Source organism: Buteo buteo, chromosome 9 (genome assembly GCF_964188355.1).
Source record: "Buteo buteo chromosome 9, bButBut1.hap1.1, whole genome shotgun sequence".
Taxonomy (NCBI): Eukaryota; Metazoa; Chordata; class Aves; order Accipitriformes; family Accipitridae; genus Buteo; species Buteo buteo.
In genome coordinates this window covers 23,188,483-23,212,160 of record NC_134179.1, presented here as the reverse complement: position 1 = coordinate 23,212,160, position 23,678 = coordinate 23,188,483, and the positions used below count along the sequence as shown (strand labels likewise).

Here is a 23,678-nt window from a genome sequence, read left to right as displayed (position 1 = left end):
CTCTTTACTAGGACAATTTATAGTACAGAAGCCCCAAGCCTGTCTCTTTCCATGACTCGTATCTCTCTAACATGAGGAAATCCAGCTCAACAACACTGAGATTGATCAGGAAGACTGACAAGATAAGGAGGCCTGCTTACACAGGATCAGCAACTGGCGCTCCCACTGTGACCTGGTTTCTCACCACAATCACCAGTCCCAAAAATGAACTACTCAGTTGGCACCAGGTAATAAAGTGGGATGAATCCCAAACACTGATGGCCAGTTCCAGCAGTGCTGCTGCCCTTGTACTCCATTCAGTCTGTACTTTGTTTACAAACAAAAGCCACATGTTAGCAAAAACTATTATTGTTTAGCTTTTCCACTAGTTATTGGAAGATGGATATTAATGGAAAGAGTTTTGAGGATGCAAGGAAAATATTACTATACTTCTTTCTGTGTATGAGCTTAAAGTCTCAAAGTACATGCCAGACATCTATCTTTTTAGAAGTTTTATGTAGAGAGCAGAGATAAGTAAGCATTAATTGTACCCTGTGAACTATATAAATACTGTATCCTTGCAAGGCTTACATGAAAAGTATTTGGAATAACCTTTTTATAAAAGCTACAAGGCAGTAAATCTGCTCGTTCTTCCCCTTTGTGGTATAAAATTCCAAAGGTCCAGTGTATCAGGTTTAGGTCATGCATCAGCAAATATGAATGAATTTCCCTCTGATCTTCTTTCTGAGGTTATTTCTCAGCCATTGGTGTTTATCTTATACATTGCATGTCCCCTAGATAGTTGAAAAGTGGACAGAAAGGTAGATTATTTTTTTTCAACTACTCTGGAAGTCTGCAAATGATAAAACAGGTGGGTCTTTCCACTGTCCAGCATCCTAGGATAACAGCTGAGTAGTCTACTGTCACTAACAAAATAATGATTCTGATGAATAGTGATCAACAGCTGCATCCTGTATCCAAAATAATAAAGAGGCAGGGACCCAGCTATTATGATAGTCACGTAATAGTTACTCAGTCAATCAGCTCTCACATCTAGGTAATTTAATACATTTAATTGCCTTTGGCCTCCTGCATTTCTTCTCCATCTTCTGACTGACTGCTCTCAGTGAATATAAATGGGAATGACCTGCAAGGCAGCTTCTCTGCAATGAAAGCTTCTGAGTGGATACAGTAACTACCATATCCTCCGTCATGTGTCTTGGGCTCTTTTTAGCCAAACCGCCTTGCCCCAGTCTCTGTTTATGTTCCAACTAAAATTCACATATCTTTTTCTTATGAGGAGTTGGAATAGGATTTTGGCAAAGAAAGCAATGACAACAGCATGAGTTTTGGATGTGCTGAAGAGGAGAGTCGTGGCAGAAACGCTGTGCTGGAAAAAATTTCCTGTCCTGAGGGCATTTTTAGGACTTCAGAAACTCTCACATCCTGCACCAGGTCAGAGCCATCTTTTAGATGGGGAGAGCAGTCAGACAGAAAGGCAACAAAATAAGTAGCAGGCTAGTTGTTAAGACACTCAAGTTGTACAAAATCCAGCATCAAGCTTGTACCTGCAAGCTGCTCCAACTATGGATTTTGTCAGCTCATCCAGCCATGGTGCAACATGGCTGTCAGCCAGGACTCAATGAGTTCAGGTTGTCTGTCAGCTCAGGAGAAGCCTGAAAAAAAAGCCATGGAGATAATATGTTGGCATCTAACCTGGTTCTGAAAATTGTTTGGCTGACAAGGTTGTGTTGGGACACCACTGAGAACAAATTCAGACTCTGCAAAATTATTTCATTTCAGTGAGCTGACTAATTCATACCAAAAAAACCCCAACAAACCCCCAACTAAGTTTTATTAAGCTTTTTCTGACCAACTCTATCCATGCCCTTTTTTCCCCCAATTAATCAAAGGCACTTTGTACGGACATTTTCTGGCTCACCGTGACATCTCCTGTCGTTACATTTCAGAGAGGCTCTCTTTCACATATTCTTGCAGATGTTGTGCAAAACAGTCAATAAAGTCAATACAGGAAGGAGGTATTGATGAGTTGCATTACAACTCCACCCTTGGAATAAAGGATCCTCCCCATCACCTTTTCCTTCAGACCCTCCTCACTGCCTTTTCCTTCAGTCATCCACACACATACTTCCCAACCTCACAAACACAGCTGGAAGTAAAGCAAGTAGGGAACAGTTTTCCTATCCAAGTGTTCAGGAAGATGATTCACAAGCAGTGAAACCAGAGCAGGAGCTAGGACTGCTGAAATGGCAGCATGAGCAGTGCTCGTACAATCCCTGGCAACACAGATACTTTTTATTTAAGTTGCAATAAACCCAGGTAAGTTTCTCAAGTTCCTGGCCATAAGGTCTTCCGGTGTTAATTTCTTTTAAATATCCTTGAGCACTGTCTCAATCAAACAGTTCTTGTATTACCTTTCTACAGTGAAAATGCCTTTTTTTGTCTTTCATTTAATTGTTATTCATTGAGGCAAAGAACACAGATCCAACTGAGTCATTGAGGCAGTTCCCTGTTATCATGGGTAACTGTGTAATTCAGGCTGATTCATAGTTGACCAAGCTCTTTCTTAAAAGTAGTTTTGTTTATCCCTTGCAATTTCCATTGAGTAGCTGTTCCAGAAGCTTACTAGTGAGAATCTGTCTTCCGATTTCAAGCTGGAATCTACTGCTAGCAAATTTATCATTCTAATTATTTGGTGCCAGCATTGTTCTATAGCATAGATAGCTCTTTTTTTCTTTTTCTGCTGTTCATCACTACTACCACTCCTAGCAATACAGCTAGAAAGAGTGGTTTATCTCCTCTCAGGTTCTGGGTTTGCTCTGCTAAGCAAGAAAAGCTTTTAAAATCTCTTATTGTTTGAGAAGAGATTAAAGCAGGTAAGAACATAGGGGCTTAATTTTCCATATCGTAGCAGGAGCCTTCCTTCGCTCCTGCTCCAAACTGAAATCACCTCTTCAGCGACTGGAATCACAATGTTCCCTTACAGTTTGAAGCCCTCTTCACATATTAAATAGCAACAAAAATGTATCATCAATGTGCATTAGCCAGCCTTACATCAGTTCTACTCTGTCTCTACCTACAACAACTACCTCTGGAGACCATGCGGACAACTATTTGACAAGCTGCTTAGCTACTGACAACTAGCAATCCAAGATGGGGAGGTGTCACCAGTGACAGTCACCTCCTTTTTCACTTTCAAGCAAGCTTTTGCTTAGGCAAGAGACTGCTGCAGCTCTGGGTGAACTCTGTACAGGCTTCAGGATGACTAAGACCACTTTCTTGGAAGTTTCACTGCCACTAATGGTGATTCCAGGTCTACAACACAATCCTTGTGCCATCTAGTCTGAGCTGGCCAAACCTGTAAGCAGCTATATGCGAAACCACTCAGAATTAATATCTAAAGCAGAAAATAGGCAATTCTTTGTTTCCTCTCCTCTACTTGGCCATTAGGGCATCACTGCAGTTGTTACTAGGTTCAGCCAAGTCCACCACCAATACACATGGAATACCTCATTTGTATTCAAAGTGATACATAGAAGTTGACAGCAGTTCACAAATTACACCAAGTAGTTAAAAAGCAGATGGATTATCAGAAACCAGAAGGAAATAATTGTTTTCTTCAGTTTAACCTCAAACCTCAGTAAACCATCCAAGATGTCACACAGGAAAATCCCTGAGTATAAACACCACACTGGTGTGTCATGTCCCGTGTTTCATTACCCCATGCTATAGCTGTCCAGAATGCTGTGCAGCTTTGTTGGACAAGAAGTAGACTGTGGATTCAGTGATTCATAAAGCAGAAGCTTTAGCCAGAACATACAAAGTTTGTCAGTGCTATTTTTCTCTGCATTTATTCTGCATTAATCGTAGTATAGAAACATATCACAGAAAATAGAAAATCAATTCCTATGAAGAAATATAATCTTTCTTACAGTGAGTTTCATAAAGTTCCTGAGATGTTCCAGGAATCAGTTAGACAACTTGCCTTTTGACTTTATGTCATTCAACAGTTGTGTTTCACCAGGACCTGTTTTTTACGGCAATCAATCAGCAAATTTGTCAAGCAATATTACAGCAATCTGTCCATGGTTGTATTAGGTTGTTCATGACTGGAAAAGAGGGAGCTTTCCATGACTGCACTAACAGCAGGTATCAATTCCTGCTACTTTGAAATACACACTGCGTGTCTTTGTGCGAGATACAAAAATCTTTATCCTATTTTTATTTCTATTTCTAGAAAGCTTTAACATTGCTTTTATGCATAACTTTTAACACTTGGTAGCTTTTAATAACTAGAACATTTGGTAGTACCACTGACAACATTTCTGCTGGATTATTTCTCTTAAACATTTCACACATTAGGAAGACAGTGAAAGAAAGACTATATATACTTCTATAACCCACACAGTTTTACAGCATTTCTCATACAATGATGTTTACTTAGAAATTCTCACCCACAGGTCATTCAGACCAACAGAAATTTTCTATCTAAGGGTCTTTACACCAGTATGTTAAATGAAATCAGTACCTCAGAGGACAGTTATAATGACATACATGTTACCATAAAATGTTAGTCTTTTGTCATTGAAAACACTTATTTCTGGACTTCCCATAGCTCATCCTATTCCTTTGGCAGAAGCCACATGATTTTAATGACTATATTAATCACTTTACACTTAAGCTTTTTGAAAGTCCTGAGTTGCAGAAGCAGCATCATTTCTGGTCTGAGAAAGCACAGGTGGCAGTGATCACAGTCCCAAAGGCTGAGCAGGGAGTTACTTTACATACTGGTTTTATTCCAAATTAATTGTTTAGGGAGTAGAGTTGGCACATGAACAGTTCAGCCAAATGCTAAGGGCCAAGTTGGAGAAAGGAATGGGGACTCCTTTCATTGCAAGTGGCAACAGCTGGAGAAGCCAGAGATCACATTAAGCCACAGGTGCTGGGGAGAAATATGACTGGGGCTGGGATGAGAAAAAGACACATATTGGAGTAAGAGAAAAAATAAGCAGGAACCATGGGAAAAGGAAGATGCTGGACAGCAGATACAGCCAGTGACACACTGCACAAAAAATAGAAATTGGTGTGGTTGCTTCTTATACCAAATGCTGTGGGTCAACTACAAAAAGGGGTCACTGGCCAGTCCTTGTGTCCTCCACAGCCCACAGTCTCCTAGGGGAACGTTACCAGTCCTTTTTGAAACATGCCTCATTGCCAACTCCTTCTCTTTTCTCATTCCTCTGCTTTCCCACCAGACAGCATCCTGTTTGCTGTCACTGAATCTGACTGTGCCTTTAGGAACCAGGATTATAGGGAATTATTTGCTGCCAAACCACCAGAAGCTTGTTTGATATGCCAGACAGAGCCTGAAAGTTGTCGGCAATGTTCATAAATAAAAATTTACTAAAACAAATATGAGATCATATCATGTGCATTTCCTAAGCACATGTAGCTAAACTGTTTCCAAAACTATGTACTATTCCCATAAGACTAAGTTGCATACCATGTAAAATGTGATCTAACTCATAATTAAGAAAAGGAAATGAGGCAAGATTTCTCTTTCTGTGGAAAAAATTAGAGTAAGCAACAGTCTGAACTCACCTTTCCCATGGGTCTGCAGTTAAGCTTTTAAAAATGTGAAGGAACAAAAACTTGAATATTCTATTCTTTTCTGCATTCAGACAGTGTTTTTTTCCCGCCCTTCTTCCTTCTTGTAACTGAAGACTGATTTGAAATGCTTAATGGTGCTAGGGAGATATCCAGCATCTGTAATCTGAACAAAAAATTTAGAAGAATATAAACTGGTGAGATGAAAAGATGTGGACAATGCCCCTTAGGGAAGACTGGAAAGGAAGGCTGCAAACTAATCTCTTTGGAATCTGCTGCTGCATGAAAATGTGCTCCCAGAAAGAGAAAAGGCATCCTTTTGCCTAAAATGGAGGAGAAATTAATAAAGAAAAATTAAAACCAACTATCATGTCTGAAGCATGTTTTACATTCTTGGTCGATGGGAATATCCTTCAAATGATCTAGTGATGATAGAAATGGTATTCACAGCTGTAGTTTTGCTAATTAGACACAAATCTATCAGCTTTTCTTCTGAAAACAAATAGCAATGGGAAATAAAATAATCCAATCCAGAACAGCTGAATAGATGGAAATTACATTTACTGGCTTGCCTGCAAAGCAAAAGGGGCATTCCTTTCCAAAATGCTTTTTCTCAGCCATTCCCCATCAGTCCCTTTTCTTCCCCTGGAGAACTGGGTACTCCTGAGATTTGAGAGAGAATTCTGTGGCATGTCCTGCATACGATAATAAGAGGAGGACAGAAAGATTGTTGGTTCCCAGAGTTATTATGAAAAGTTTTTTTGGTTGATCAAATTGAGTGTTTATGTTTACAGCTGACTGATACAGCTTCCATCTGTGCTGGTAAGTGTTAAGCCACTCATACAAAAAAGTCCAGGCATATCTGAAATGCAGGATTTTGAGAAAACTCCTTTATCCTGCCTACAGAATAACAGGCTTGTATTCTGCCACTAAGAAAATTTCCTAACAATAAATAAAGACACTGGCTTCAAAAAGCATTCCTGAAAAGGCACAATGATTAGTCTTGCAACCTTTGAGGCATTCCCATTGTTAGGTAGTGCCTAATTTCTGTATTTGCTTACAGGTTTGGTTCTAATACTCTAAAACTCAAAAAACCCGACACATAAGAGACGGAAACAGGCAGATCCTTCCGAGTTCAGATTTTCAGTGGCTACAGCAGTGCTCAGTTTCTCAGCTTCAACAGTGGTCTATGGAAAATCATGTTTTACAGAATTTACATTTTTAATTCTCACACATAAGGTGGCTACGAGAGCTGGGACTCAGCAACATCTGCTTTTAAAGTCAGCAGATTGATTTACACCTATTACACTCCAGCTTCATACTTAGGGGTCCCAAAACTGGCTAAAAATCACAAAAACAAAGGGCTTGCCATTTTGAGGAAGTTAGACCCACATCCCCTAGGAAATAGGAGAGTTTGAAACTTTCAGAAACTATTTCTTAGTTCTCAGGATAAAGCAGAGTGGTTATCAAAGGAGTGTTTTTAAATTCAATATTTGCCATATGCTGGTTTTGCTATGTGTTATTGTCAATTTGTTGTTACTTTTACAGTTCCTTTATTTTAACTTCTGAATTTCTTAGCATTTTTGAGTAAAAAAAAAAAAATCAATTTTATACATTCAGTCAACTGTTCTTTTGTTCTGCTTTTCTACAGTAAGGAACTTGTCCCAAGTAGACTTCTTACAATGTCACATACAGTTTCACTGCCTTTGAGCTTCAAGATAGAACTTATTTCCCTCCTACTCTCCCTACATACCATAACTTTTGTATATTTGATAACTTCAATGAAGAATAAGTATTCTTTTCTTTTGAAATGCAAATGAGGACAACCAGTTAAGAGTCTTGAAACCAAGTGGCTGAAATGTTCCAGGTCAATGTTGTTTAAATAAAATAAATTTTTTAGATTCTTGGAATGACTGTGCTGTAGTTTGTAGCTTTGGTGGCACATGAATTCTTTTTGAGGCAGCTATTCATTTCCATCTCCATGCAAATTGCCAGAGTTACTCTATTTCAAAAAGGAAAATTTCTGTACAAATGTCTTAGGGAACTGCATAAGTTTCAGGCTATATCTCTACTGGTAATGCAACCATATGTACACAGTATTGAGTGTTTTCTTATGAACTGGCAAGATTTTTTTATTTTTTATTTCTATAAATGGATAAGGCATTACATTTGTTTTCAAATTTAAACAAAAATGCCTGTGCAAACCTATGAACCTGTTAAAAATTTTAGATAAAGTCACCAAAGCCCAAATGCTAATGAATTTCCCTTGCATACATCTCCAGGCTTTGACAGCTGCACTTCCTCCCATGTGCAGCTTTCATTACGTGATACAAGGGTGGTACACAGAGCCAAATCTATCCCCTAATCATCATTCTATCATCAACTTCACTACTAGTTCTCCCAGTCACCACTACAGGCAGTGGCTCGTGTAACTATGGAAGGGAGAACAAGAAAACTTAGCCCACAGTTTTCCACCAAATCAGTCAGAAATCCAGACATGTTCTAAAGCTGTCAATGACAAGGCTCCCTGGTTGAACTTAGTAGTGGTAGTGGAAAGAAAACTTCCCGTCATTGTTCCTGTACCAAAATATGCAACAGGTTTAAGGAGGCCTATGAAACCACAAGATCAACTAACAGATGGACATTACAGCCTCTGGGGAGAAGGAGAGGAAACACAATGCTGCCAGAAGCAGTTTGTAGCAGAGTTTACATCACAGGGTGTGACAGAAGCTGTATGATACTGCATAGAGAATTGGCACTTAGAAAGCTGGAGACTCTGCAACCTGAAGAGTGTACCCAGGCATCAGTGCCAAAGGAAGAATAAAGGGCTAAGAACCAAGTCCTTTACTCACAGAAAAATTTCAGTTAGATATTCCTATGCAATCTCCATACTTCTATCTGTAAATGACCCACTGCACTTTTGAAGGCTAGATATTATGACTGCTGAATGAATAGTAGGGGAAATAAACATGACTATAGCAAAACCACTGTCATATTTGCTTTCTTAGAGTAACTGCAACTTCAGACTCTGTTACCACAAAAGTTTGCGTAAAACCCAGATATATGATCAAGATCCTCTTGTGTTAGATGCTATACAAACACTGAACGAGAAGTAGTTTTTGTCAGCCTGATAGGCAGGGATCTTTATGCAGAAGGGGCCAACTTTTATTAGCAGGGTGGGGTACTTTCGGGGAGGGAAGGCTAGATGTTTTGATAAAGAAGAATAGTGAAGAATGTTGTGAAGGAGAACAGAGAATTAGTTTTGCTGCTAAATAAGTCTGGTACCTGTCGCATGTGAGAGCATGGATGAAATTAATTTTCAGAAGTCTGGGCAAACCTCAAAGACATTATTTCTTCATGCAGGTACCCAAAGATATATGTAATTCAAACATGAGTGTAACTGGTCACAAAGGCATAACTACACCAGAAATTTGCTTTCATCATTGAACTAGAGTACTGGCCTGAAACTTGTATTGTTGCCATGGTTGGTGATACAGGGGTTAATTCAAACTTAAATATACCAAGTCACAACAACATCACATCAGTCAAGCTAGTTCTACTTTAAATTGCTAATGTAGACATACCAAATATTATACTCTTAAGAGGCTATTTCTTCTTCTTATCTCTGAAATTAAATTTATTATTCTAGAGTAGTTAATTTACATACCTAAATTAGTATGTTATGTAGGCTCATTGACTAGAGTTAGGGTATGATTTACTATGCAGTGAAAAATCAGTTGTATTCTTAATTGAGGCAGTTTAGCAGAAGTCTCAGATTTAGATGGACTGAGTTAGATGCCACAGTGTTGCAGGGTGAAATACAATTCCATGGGAAGTGGTGTAATGGTTTAATCAAAGATATAAATCTTGACATTCAGCTTGGTCCCACATCTTGATGTAAAATAAATATTGCTAAGCTACGTTTGGACTGTATGTGCATACACTGATCATCTAAGACGTGGGGAAAAATATGTCCTGTGGTGGTTTTGACTTTTTTTTCTATATGCTTTTAAAGCTTCCTTTTTTAAACAGACATATCTCCTTCATTCCACGGTTAGTTACAGATTGAAACACTCTTTGACATGTTTCTTTAAAACTCCCCCACTGTGCCGATAAATCAGACAAATGGTCAATTGTCTGCTGTTATTTATACCTGTGCTTAGCAGCATTTTCAGTGGAGAAAATCAGCTCAACACTCAATTAATGCGTGACATTTCTGTAATAGCAGAATCTGGGAATTTCCACTGCCTTGTCCCACTTACCTGCCCTCAGTAGTAATTCATGTACAGCACAGTGTGAGTGAGAAAGTCTATGGCTAAAGTCAGTACGGAAAGGAACACTGACTATTTTTTGGATGTCACCACTATTTTTGTGTTCTAATCTCAGGCTTAAGTATTTAAAAACAGATGCAAACATATAGACATTGCCAGGCATTTAGAAATCGTTGCAAATACATGTAAATATCTAGACAAAATTCTTCTGGCTAGAGTGTTTCTTTTACCTCTTCATGTTCAGAATGCTTTAAGATTTCTGAAGGGTACAGAATATACCTTGTTTACTCTAACTTCACTTCACTCATTACTAGCATAATGAATTAACTCAAGTGGAAAACACAGGGGATGATCATAGAAGACACTTCCACTGTATACAAACTTCCTGCGAGTCTGAATATGTTTTTTAAATACATAGCAGTTTCCACGTGAATTAATAGGTGAGAAAGAAAAATTCAGAACATTTCAGGACATACTAGTATTATATAACCATAACCTCTCTGATAAACACAAGAGAGAAAACCCACACACTCCTCTCAAACTGCTTCACTTTCCAACTGCATTATAGAAATATTTTCTATACAGTTTACAATTCTGGAGTCTCTCTACTATGAACCATGTTCCTTTTGCAGGTTTTTTTCAAACAACTACTAATAAAATATTCTCTGTTTTGAAACTCTGGCTGAGCAATGATGATTTGATTTACTTTAGGTAATTTTTATTCAATTGGCACAAAACACTTGACCAAAGAACACGCGTTTGAAAAATGAAATTATCTCCTCTAAGTGTGTTTTCCTATAGAAGAGCTGTAGTCATGTTTCCTACACACCTTAGCAAGGAAAAAAGTTAAATCACTTAAATTTGCTTTCTTCCAAGCACTGACACTTTTTTAACAGACACTCAGTTAATTTCAGTATCAAATATTGGCAAAAATGTCTTTAGCTGTAAGATCTCAGAGATGGGTTCCTTTCTTTCCTGGTAAAAGTCAAGCCCAGTTAGCAGCTCCACATCCCGAACACGTGCAGAATGAGCCTGAACTCTTTCTTCAACCCATTCGGAAAGTGTCTTATTTTCCTGCCAAAACAAACAAGAACAACAAACAACTAAAAGGCATTCTGTTGTTTGGTGGCATGGTGTTAGTTAGACAATAATCAGTGTTTTAACAGGTTTGACAGACTAAAGGCCTCCAGTTGGTAAAACTTCTTTCAGGTTTTCCTAGACATCTTTACAGCCTTGCATTTAGGGATCTCATTTAAACAGAATCAAATGGATGTCCCCTCTCCCCACTTCTGCACTTCTGAAGTAACAGAGGAGAAAAATTATGCTGAAATGGCAAGTATGACCTTTAACTACAAAGTACAGTTGAGTCAGGTTTTAAACACACAAGTAAGGACAGTTTTAGTTACAGTATAAATTAGCTGCAGTGCTCAGGCTAGCCAAACAACAGACACCTGGCAACCTGAACAAAGTCCTTACAGCAGCTCAGTCTTGATTGTTGGACAGCAATAATAATTGCTAGAGAGACAGGGAAAACAATAGAAATGTAAGCACTAATCAATCAAAAATGTTATTGTTCAATTCTTTTACTACAAAAGTTTTTTTGCAAACAGATGGTAATTTGCTTTTCCGTTAACAGTATCTGTTTCTGACACAAATGGTTCCCTAAATTTATGGCACTGCAAGACACAATGAATATGAAGTACAATGATATTTGGGGTTTATTGCTAAGCTTTAGAAATAACAGATGTTGATTTCTAAAGTATAAAGACTAATTCATTCAAATAATTTATTTCATATATTTAGTCAACTTTCAGCTACCAAAAAGATAACTGGGCAGTTGTGGATTATCCACACCACAAATGAGGAGACACCCAACTTGTAACTTATTGCACTTGTATAATAGAAACTGCTTCTTTCTAAGCAGTGCAAGCTTGTACCTGTCTGGAGTTATGAGTTCAAAGTTATAAATAAACTGAATAAACACAATTGTATTGCTTTGAGGGCCAGTTCAAGTCTGTGCAGCTATACTTGTATGTGGGGAGACTGTAATACACACACTGAGCTAAGGAACCTTCTGCATCCCAGAGTTGATGGAATAGACACTCAGCTGGCTCAACAATACATTTTACACTCAGCTAATTTCTTTTGTTTGCTACAAAACATGAGATTTACACTGTTAATGGTAAGCATAGATTTTATCTAATTCAAGTATGAACTTCCACTGCAGAACCATCCATCTAAATGCCTACTGTCTAATTTTTTATAAAGGCGGAACAAAAGATTGAAGGAATTCTAGCTACATTGAAGGGAATAACACTCAAAGTCCTCTGTTACCTCTGGAGTAAGTTTATCCCGCATCCTTCCATAAAGCTATCTCATCACCCTGTTGGCTGCGCTGCTGTTCTCAGCCCTTCTCAGGTGACAGCATTTCCAAGTGCTCTTATCAAACCCTCCTTTCTTCTTCTTCCTTGCCTTCCTGTCAGCTCATTAGTTTCCAGCTACCTCTCCTGGAGCTTCTTACTCTCCTAGAGCTTCTTACTCTCCTAGTCATCGCTTTAGCTCTCAACTCATGGGGAATGGATTAATTAAACACTTAGACTTCTAAAGATTCTCCAGATGACTGGATCCCACTGGGAATCAGTTCACAAAGCTCATTGGTATGCAGGAGCATAGAACTGTACTTACAGCACAGCTTTCAGTGTTGTCAGGTCGATGAGGAATGATAAAAGACAAAACATCCAAGGAGCCTGAACAGTTCAGTGGAGTATAGGACTTGTTCTTGCAGCTAGTCAGAACCACAAAGTAATGGGTTGGGACAGGGATTTCTGTATTGTTTACATGCCTAGAAAACAAGTATTAATTAAGGGATTTATGTAGATATCAAGTATTAAAACCACTGACGCCATTAGTAATTTAAAGAACTTAACATAGATCTTTCACTACTATATGACTTTTATTTATTTTATAATTGAAATAAATACCTGATGGGATAGACAGCCTCACTATCTGTTTCATGAACAGCCAAACACACATGGATTAGTCCTTTTGCTACAAGCAGTCCCACTGAAACCAACAGGATTGCTTAGATGGTCAACACTCTATTTTACCAAAGCCAAAGATCTCTACATCTGGAAGAGGCAGGATAGAGCATCATATTTGCCCTTCATTACATTAAGAATTTCAACCACATGAAACTGAATTGGGGAAGAGTGATGAGAAAATTAGCTTCTGGTTCCTTGCCAGCAAGAAATGCTGGAATGATGAATTGTGGCTATGTGCTATAGAAACTAGTTTAGGATACCTGATTGAAAATGTCTTTGCTTCCCTTTTCTGGCTATTCTGTGAACATGGTCACTTTTGTGTATAAAGTTATGAGGAGTCGAACACTTCCCAAATTTGCTGTACATCTTCAGTATTCAAAAAAACACCATCACTGAAATCATTATACTGCTTCGTATGACTGACTAACCATGCTGAATAAAACATGCTTATTCCAAACTGTAGACATTATGTGGTCAACTGGATATTGCAGCATTCTGCTTGGAAGGAAGTTCTAGTCTCTCCTCCCTTCCAGCCTCCTACTTCGTGGCAGAGCTGATTTTCCCATTCTCAAACCATTTTTGACAGATGTGGTATTAAGTCTAGCCTTGAATAAAACATCTCCAGTGACAGATTCAGCTGTGTAGATTTCCCAGCATTTTTCTACTACATAAGCATTCTTACTGTCACAAGGCATTTTACCTATATTTGGAACAATCTAAATTGGTTTTTTTTATTCTGTTTTTTCCTCCTTCTGTCCTCATTCACTAACATAAATAATTGGTCTTTATCTTTGTATTGGTTTTATGTGGCAAGGTTTTGGTAGCGGGGGGGGGTTACAGGGGTGGCTTCTGTAAGAAGCTGCTGGAAGCTTCCCCTGTGTTCGAGAGAGAGTGAGCCCATACCAGTCGGCTCTGAGACGGACCCGCCGCCGGCCAAGGCCGAGCCAATCAGTGATAGTGGTAACACCTCTGTGATAACATTTTTAAGAAGGAAAAAAAGTTGGGAGAGTGAGAAACAGCCGCCGGAGAGAGGAGTGAGAACATGTAAGAGAAACAAGCCTGCGGACACCAAGGTCAGTGAAGAAGGAGGGGGAGGAGATGCTCCAGGCACCGGAGCGAAGATTCCCCTGCAGCCCGTGGTGAAGACCCTGGTGAGGCAGGCTGTCCCCCTGCAGTCCAGGGAGGTCCATGGTGGAGCACACATCCACCTGCAGCCCGTGGAGGACCCCACGCCGGAGCAGGTGGGTTCCCGAAGGAGGCTGTGACCCCGTGGGAACCCCACGCTGGAGCAGGCTCCTGGCAGGACCTGCGGATCTGCGGAGAGAGGAGCCCATGGAGCAGGTTTTCTGGCAGGACTTGTGACCCCGTGGGGGACCCGCGCTGGAGCAGTGTGCTCCTGAAGGACTGCACACCATGGAAAGGACCCATGCTGGAGCAGTTCATGAAGAACTGCAGCCCGTGGGAATGGCCCACGTTGGAGACGTTCGTGGAGGACTGTCTCCCGTGGGTGGGACCCCACGCTGGAGAGGGGGAAGAGTGTGATCAGCCCTCACCCTGAGGAGGTGAAGCGGCAGAAAATAACGTGCGATGACTGTAAACCCCATCCCTGTCCCCCTTGTGCCGCTGGGGGGGCTTGGTGGAGAAATCCGGGAGTGAAGTTGTGCCCGGGAAGAAGGGAGGGGTGGTGGGAAGGTGTTCTGAGATTTCGTTTTATTTCTCATTACCTTACTCTGGCTGATTTGTAATAAATTGAGCTAATTTTCCCTAAGCTGAGTCTGTTTTGCCCGTGACGGTAATTAGTGAATGATCTCTCCTGTCCTTATCTCGACCCGCAAGTTTTTGTTATATTTTTCTCTCCCCTGTTCAGCTGAGGATGGGGGAGTGATAGAACGGCTCTGGTGGGCACCTGGCGTTTAGCCAGGGTCAACCCATCACAGTCTTTTATATTTCTCTTTTATAGATTTTTTTTTTTATGCAAGTCTTCTCTTATTCCTGTTTCTACACACAGATGAATTTTTAAATGTATTTCGTTATGCTACCAGAGCTCACTAAAATGTACCTAGAACTTGTCAGACCTTCAAGTGACTTGTGTAAGCCATAGCTATGTAAAGGTAGCACTCAGGAACGTTACACTTTGCATTCTCAGTTACATGACTCAGTGAAGGCAAACACAGAAATCTGATCTTTGATAAAACACATCAGTCTGAGACAATAGGGAGGAACAACAAACAGGTGAGTAAGCACAACATGAAAGTCAGAAAATTACACTAAAGCACATCATCTGTATATTTAGATGTCATCTATTCTCCCAGTATTTCTGTTGCACAGGCCCAAAAATCTAGGCATAAGCTTGGGAAACAAATTACTGGTCTGTATCTGTGCATGTGTACATAGATCCACATGTAACTGCAAAGCTTTTTTCTCTTTACTGGAACTTCAACTTCTACAGTACTGTATCTGTTTGCAGGAGTATTTGCTGTTGTATGAGCAACAGTGGGTTTAGTATCATAAAGGGAATACTCCATTCTCTGTGACACTTGTTCCTTGTTCTTCTTGAATAGAAGTTTGTGGGGAAATACAGTGGGAAATAATCTGGAGTTTGACTTCTAGCTTTTCATGTACTTACCGCTTAATTTCATCAAAAGTATCAAAATGGCCATCGTAATTGTAATCAAACACTGGTCCACTGATAACATTTACTCCATTCCTCTCTCTAGCATACTCCTGAAGCAGCACATTATGGAAATAGTCCCATATGTCTGTCATTAAAAGAAAATACAAGCATATTTACATAAAATTGAAGTTATTTCACCACTAAAGAAAAAGAACCTATTTCCTTTTTTGCTATAGATGAATAATAAAAAGTTCTAAACTAAACCGCCTGTGAAATCAACTCTTTCTAACACAAAATTTGGATTTCATCTGAAGGGACATACTCTCACACACCATTGAAAAAGGCATAGTAAATGCTATTATAGCTCTGCAAGTTCCATTGCACTACTGGAGATAATGCATTTGAGCTAAAGCTGAAGCTACAGTTTTAGAGCTGAGAGGTCATTCATTTCTGGCCTATCTGCTAGCACCTGCAACTCTGCCAATTAGTAGGAACTGAGATAACAGCTTTCTGAGAGCAATATTCACCACCTGAGATTTAGTCTAACTCTACAGAACTCATGTCAAATATCACTAGACAATTTGGCTTATTTCACAGCTGTTTTTTGAGAAAATACAATTTATAGGATATAAGTTAGTGAGACTATACAAATATTTACAGCTATCATGGCAAAAAACCCAGATGCATCTGGGGAGTTGAGGGCATCCCCTACTGATTTAGCTCTTGCTTATGATCTAGAGTAACTTCTTGTAAGTTTAAATCTCTTGTAGAGTTTTCTTGGAAAATTGGATTTTTCATAATGTCCTTGATTTAATTGGAAGATTAAAGCCAATTAGGCTTTCTGGATATCTGTTTTTTATATGACATGGGTGAATGAATAAATGAGGTCTGAGTGCATTAGAAAGGTAGTTATATCATTGCTTTGCCTCCAGCTTTTTCCTTACACAATTCCTCTTTTTATCCTTTGTCTAAGAAAATAAGCCTAGGCCTAAGAGTAAAACAGGACGATATGAAGTTGTAGAAAATTTCTTAACAGTGATTATGAACAAATGTGAGTCAGCCTGGATGGAAAGAGTTAATGTAACTTATTGCACTTGTATAATAGAACCACCTGCCTGAAATAAATATTCCAAGATTAATATCATCTGGTTTGAGTTTCTGCTTGATGAAACAGGCACTGTATCAGGGCATTGATTACAAACTTCATCCTGTTTTCTCTTGAGACCTTGCAAAAGGAAAGAAAAAGTGCTATTTTCATTCACCTTGAGCATTTCCCCAAGGGGAAATTTTCATGAGAGCTTCATAGCTAGGATTTCTTGTTAGGACAGCACACAAGAGATGAAGAGGAAATTCAGAAGGGAACAGGTACACCTAAGCAGAGGTCAGATAGGACTATACACAGAAAAAAAAATTAACTTAAATAAGTGCATTTTAAAGTTTCAAACATCTACTTTTAAAAAGTTTTAAATACATTTGCACAAGATCTGGATATACTGCAGGCCACCCATTAATGTTTTTAAGTCTTTGTCATAGCTTTATCAAATCCAGAACCATAATTACAAAAAAATAATAAAAATTAATCAAAACTTTGTGATCTACCTCTGAAAGCTCTATACATGGGAACAATATTGCTGGTGAGTAAGGCATCATACTGTTCAAGAGCAGATGAATTGAAGTCTATATAAAAGAACAAAGTAAAAATTCATGAAATATTATACAAAGATGAATTTGATTCATATGTCGCTATAAATTGCAGGTACATGTAATTCAATTATATTTTACATTTGAGCACGAGTGTATGATCCTACTGCAAACATATATCCAAATTTGTTTGTAAAATGTGTTCAACAAAGTAATCATCAAATTTGACAATAGGAAATTAATATTTATACAGAGGAAGAGGGACAGCCCTTTATATCTTTCCAACCAGTTTTCATCAAATTCAAATTGTTCAATTTTTTAAAGAAAAACTTAAATGTTCTAAACTGAAAATATTTAGATAAAAGTAGCAGTTGCCCTGCTTTTGGTCAGTCTACAAACACTGGAAACCTTTTTCTGCCCAACATGCTGATCCGCAGAAGTTTGTTTTGGTGTTTGGGTATATGTTTAAACATAAACCCACATCCAGCTGATTAAGACTTTCTAAGTTCTAGCTATAAAAAGAACCATGCTCACTGGGAGGATAGAGGAAACTGCGGATGAAGGTCAGCCCTTCTGGGTAGTTGGAACAATTTTGGCTCCGAGCAACAGGGATCCTAACATCAGCCCGCAGACAGTCTGAAACAGTGGGAGGAAGAGGAGATGTGTTTTCCTGTGAAAAGGGGGGGGGAAAAAAAGTATTACACCCACGGCTGTGGCTAACCCAATGCTTTGTATGGTTTTAACTTTCTAGAATGAACTTCATTGAATCTTCTCCTATTTTCATAGTGAATCAGGTCAATGCAGGTAATGGACACTGATGTCTTCTGCCTAGTGTTTTTCTTCTACTTCTTCTGGTTTTAGGTAATTCAGGGAAATCCTTATGCAGCATGTAAAATTGTAGTAGCAAAATAAGGTTATACCTTAGGCAAAAACAGGTGACAAATTTGGCTCATTTGTCATTTTTACATATTTCTGGAAACACAGACTTGATGTCACATCCTCCTGGAAAGCAGCTAGTATATAAAGATGACACTATGACTTCATCTTAGCATCTGAGGATGCTATCTCCATAATAAGAGTCTGTGCTGCTGAAGAGTTAAAGCTAAATAAATTCATAGTAAATTCAGCACATTTTACTGGCTAGCTTCACTACCTTCACTGAGACATGTTAACATGCACACTAGCTAAGATCTGGCCAAAAGTGATGCTGATGAGTATAATTGTTTCTATAACCTTTACTTTTGTTTCCATAACCTTTTCTGTAACCTTTATTGTAATTTTACAATAGCATTAACTAAAACATCAGAATATGCTTTTCTGTGTTTAACTGCATTTTCTTTTTCATACTCATTTACATGTAATTTATTTTCATTTTGGTAAGAATGGAACATATTTCTTTTCTTTATACCTTTATAAACAGTAGTTAAACATGTAAACTGATTTTCAGTACATTGTTTATTTTGATCGGTAAAACTGAGCAGAAAAAAGAACTGGAATGTTCTTCTTGTGCCTCTTTGTACTCCTTGATTAATTTCTTTACTTCTATGAGAATTCCTGTAGATGACCATATTATGGTCAGGTTGTATATTAATGGAAAATATATATATTTCATTCATATGGGATGAAATATAAAAGACAAAAGACTGCCTTTGCTACCTGAGCAGGTAAGATGTCATTGTCAAGCAAATGTAAATCCCAATACAAAACTGACATCCAATTCATTTGAGCAATTTGTCCTTTCTAGTGTCCAAATCAATAAGGCAGGGTTAATGGATCAGGGTCACTGAAGAAACCAATATTTTAAATTTAATAATTGAGCTGTGATATTCAACGATGGCTTCAACTTCTTTATGATCTCTGAAGGGAAACCTGAATCAAAGTAACAAAGGTCTGAATAAACATGCCAAAGACTGTCCTGAAGAGAAGTTAATTATTCTCACTAAATACAGTGGTCACACCTAATGTTATCCAAATACAGCAGGGAATCTACTTTTGACCTATATCATGAATCTGGATTATTAGAAGTATTCACATTTTCTCCAACTTGAAGTGATGAGGACACCATTCAACTCTCTTCTCATTATTTCACATTTCTTAAAACTAACTATATGAGCTATGAGCTATAATCCAAGTGCCAAGGCAGGAGGACAGTGTTTTAGAACTGTCTGTCCATCACATATGTAATACATTATATAACCTGTATTTTTACGAACACTCCCATACATTTAGGAGATGAAGGCTGCTCATGGCATTTCCATTGGACATCACAGGAGAAAATTCTCAACTGAAGAAATGAGAATTCATAATGAACCTATGAACTCTCAAAATACTGAAAAGCAACCGCTCAAGAATATTTCAGCTTTTTTCAAGGATCTACAAGTCAGCAAGTAAATAATATCAAAAGCTGTTGAGAGATGAAAATGGCTTTGTCTGTGTCACCTTTTAGTACAATGAGAACAACAGTTAATGCAACCCCAGATTGCAAGCCATATTGCTAATGCTCTGTGAACTAACACATTCACCCTGCTACAACCTCTCTTCATTTCTTTTCCTCAAAATAGAGGAATAAGCTATTTTTAAACAGATCATCTATCAATAAGAATAGAATGATTCTCAAAGAAGCTAGTCAAAGTGCTCATTTATCAAGAAATGAGGTCTTGACAGTGATAGCCATCACCTCAAAACTTCAGAATCAGAAAAAAAACATTCAACACCAATTCAACAGCTTTAGCCCTTTGGCTCCTTGTGTTTTAGGTCAAAGAACAATAGTGTCTTCTGAAGAAAACAGTTACAACTAAAAAAATGGCTTTGCACATCATGCATCACCTTTTATGATGCAGGTTATTGTCTTTTGACAAGCTAGTAATTAATGTTGAGAAGCATGAATTATTTGCATTACATGACAGACTTCAAGCATCTGCTGTGGTCTGTCATGTTAACTTCAGCCACCTCCAGGAATCTTTTTTCAGTAGTCAAGAAGAAAAAATACTAAACCATAAAAGACAAAACTCCCATAATCCCCAGTGCACTGAGCTTTAGTTCAAAAAATCCTAGTCATTTATACAAGTCCCATTGCTGTTTTCATCCCATTGCAGCATAGATTAGATTGTTATACATTTCAATATCTTTTTATAGTAAACTTCAGTGATTCTACATAGAAAAGCTATTTAAATTCCACAGATGTCTGCAGGCAGGTGGAAGGACTATCTTTTTGCCAGAAAATTTGCCTTCCTCCCTGGAAGATGAGGGTAAAACATCAAGAAAATAAATGTCCTTCACTCTTAAACTTTCCTTTGACTGCGAATGCTAAGTAACCAGAACTCTATCTGACATAATTTATTTAACATTTATAACTATATATTATTCATAATATCACTGATTCTGATATCACATGCAGGTGCAGTAATACTATGCAGGCTTGATCAGCCAGCCCAGTTTCAAAACTTCCAAATCATACAAAATCAGCAAAACTCCAGCCTGCATCATTTATTTTACTCTTTAAGCCCTTCTTTATAGCTACCTAATGTCAAGAAATTCCCCACCTTACAAATAGTGTAAATCACTGCACAGGCTTCATCCACAACATAAATAACCTAGGATGCAATAAAAATTCTTACAATTCTTACAATTCTTGCAAGAAAAAATTCTTGCAATTTAAATTGCAATTTTCTGTCATTCCCAAGTATTGTAGCCAAAGCTTACAGTCAAAGGCATTAGCTCTGTCCTTCCACTGCTCTTATAAATTATAAAGCTTTTTTCTCTTGATTAGTACATATTGTAATAAAAAATCATGATGTCAGCTTACTGTATAAGGTAAGTCAGTGAGTGAGCTCTTAGACTTATAGCATCTCACCATTGTGTCTCTGAGAGTATTACAGAGGAAATTTATTCTTTCTTATCCTTTCTATAGAAAACATACATCATTGTATTAGAGTCAGCTGTGAACTATACCCTCCAATACTTCAGTCTCAATCATTCGCTGCTTCCCACAATGTTGCATAAACTACTGTAAGAAACACCCACAAATATGTGTTTCTGTTGATTTAGATGGTATATTGAGCAAGAACTTATTTCATACACTTCTTTTTCCAGCTGAGAACTTGGTTTTCAACAAAGGAAAATGTCTGAAAAGTTATTTGCTTTTTTGGAGCTTTTTGCTGCTAGTGCTGAAATATTAAAAAGACTTCAGTTCTGGTGGGACTTTTAAATCTTTTTAAAGTGAAATCCAAAAAAAAATCTGCCCACAATTAACTGGTTTTCATTAGGGTAATGCACTTTCATAGCAAGGTATAAGAGCAGATCTTCAAATATGATGAAGTAAAACCATTCTTTGTTGAAATGGACATTTGTTTCACTAGACTTTAAGCTTTCTTAGGGTTGGATTTGTGATCCTTCACCCACATTGTGAAAAATCAGGAGAAAGTATGGAGTAAAACTTTCTGAAATACTAACATTCTAGCAGCATATATTTGATTAAAATAATTTCCCCATATTTGTACTGATAAAATAAGAAATCATGTAAACATCAATAACAGTTCTCTTCAGACAGAAAAATCAGTGTAAAAGTTATTTCCTCAGGGCAACTTAGAAAAAGGGTCAAATTACAGGAGGAATTAAGCCCATGAATGTCCACTAGTTTACTAACCCTGAAAACTCAAACAATTTATTCCAGAGCCACATAGTCTTGAACTCTCAGAGGTTCATTCAGCTATAATTACATTTTTCAGACATTATATAATATATAGAGAGCAACTAAACAGAACATGCAGAAGTGTGCATTAGTACAAACTGTCTTGCAGAATTGTATAAAGGTTTGTTAATAGGAAAAAGATCATGATATTTATAGGAAAGCTTAAAACCTTCTGATTTTGGAAATCAGAGCCTGCTTTTCCTCAGGAATCGATAGGCAAGTTAGAGCACTATCTTGACAGCTTATTTTATAGAACAGGCTTAATGGAACTAGCTTACCAGCAGCTCTATTCTTCATTATCTTTTGTGTCCCTAACAGATGGCCATTCCCACTTTTTTAAACAATAGCTTAAGATAGTTGACATTTAAAAGATATCAAAGACACTTTTTCAGACATAAGGACCTTAGTCACATGATATCCATCAGTTCTTAACCTGGACTCCTGATGACTGAACCATGTTTTCAATCCATTATATTACATATTTAAGAATAGTATGAATATTTGATAACCTACAGGTTTATTCACAGTGTATGCCGTCCACAGTGGCATCCAGATATCATAGCTGTATCCACTCACATACTGATGATGGGAAAGGAGGCAGTAGACATTCTTCTTCTGAAGAACTCTGGGTCTCCCATATGGCAAATGATATGAGTTTGCCTTCTTTACTAGAATTTAAACAATAATTATTGATTCATTCTTCTATAACATTTTGGATGGCACAAAGGTTTAAGAGAGCAGAGAAAAAAATGTAAATTAAAACACTAATAAATACAAATAAAACTAACAGTAAACATGGGCATGTGTTTCTTTAAGCTCTTAGCTTATGAGTGGAATAAAAAAATGTAGAAAATAGTTTTCATGTTAAGTTTAACACACGAAAGTCAGTGTAATATATCAGACTTGCAAATTCTTTCTTCTTTGCAATTTCATACCAATATAAACCTTTTGAACTTATCTTGCCAGTAGAGTGAAATTTAAATCTTATTTGGCTAGGAAGCATTACAACGCTTCCTAAGATTTCCAGAAGACCCATAAAAAAGCACACAGAAATATCTATGGGAATTTTTGATCAGAGAAAGGCAAAGTTATGGTTACAAGGTGGGGAACAAGAGTTACAGCATATAGCCTGGAAGTGTTCAGGCTTTCTCTAAAGACCACTGAAACCTGTATGGTTTTTTCCAAGATTTTAATGGGATTCAGATCTGATTCCTATGCATAAGTGTTGCTGTAACAGTATTAATTAGCATTTTTTAAACAAATGCAAAGAAAAAAGAAAAAAAGTTATGCTTCTGACTTGGCTTTCCCACTTCACTTTAAATTTTAATTAACACTCCAAAAATTCCCACTGGAACCAACAATACAAAATCTAAACCAGGCATAGATTTAAAAATATTGCTGTGCTTTTCATCTCTTGCTACTTACTTTCTTCTGTGGTAAGATTTAACCTCTCATTTAGTACTGAAACATTTGATATCTGTAAAATATAAGAGAATCTTTCACAATGAATCCATAGTTTAGAAAAACCAAAGAAAAGAGAACATACTTGACAAAGATGATTAAAAGATCCCAGAAGCCCCTACTTACATGCTTGCATGTGCATCCTAGATCATCTATGGGAGTCAGATGGGAAACTGGACATGAAGAAGGAGATGAGTTTTCTTTTGCATGTGAAGGATTGTAAAAAGGTTTTTTTAAGAGGTGATTCAAGCTGCCATGTGTTCCATTATTTGGTGCTGGTCTAATATGCAGCAAATCTGTTGAAACATTTGAAATTTGTAAACATTTTAAGACTAAAATGGCATTTTTAAAGG

General features: G+C 37.8%; 1 protein-coding gene across 1 annotated transcript in view; it reads right to left on the bottom strand.

Moving 5' to 3' along the window:
* Positions 1–10,778: 10,778 nt before the first annotated feature.
* Positions 10,779–23,678, bottom strand: part of ENPP3 (ectonucleotide pyrophosphatase/phosphodiesterase 3) — a 42,293-nt gene continuing 29,393 nt past the window's right edge. Inside the window, exons 18-25 of the mRNA XM_075036791.1 lie at positions 23,452–23,621; positions 23,290–23,341; positions 22,378–22,532; positions 17,709–17,844; positions 17,133–17,210; positions 15,546–15,678; positions 12,564–12,720; positions 10,779–10,952 (exon numbers count right to left, since the gene is read on the bottom strand). Coding sequence (XP_074892892.1) covers positions 10,779–10,952; positions 12,564–12,720; positions 15,546–15,678; positions 17,133–17,210; positions 17,709–17,844; positions 22,378–22,532; positions 23,290–23,341; positions 23,452–23,621 — 1,055 coding nt within the window. The remainder of the gene's footprint in view (positions 10,953–12,563; positions 12,721–15,545; positions 15,679–17,132; positions 17,211–17,708; positions 17,845–22,377; positions 22,533–23,289; positions 23,342–23,451; positions 23,622–23,678) is intronic.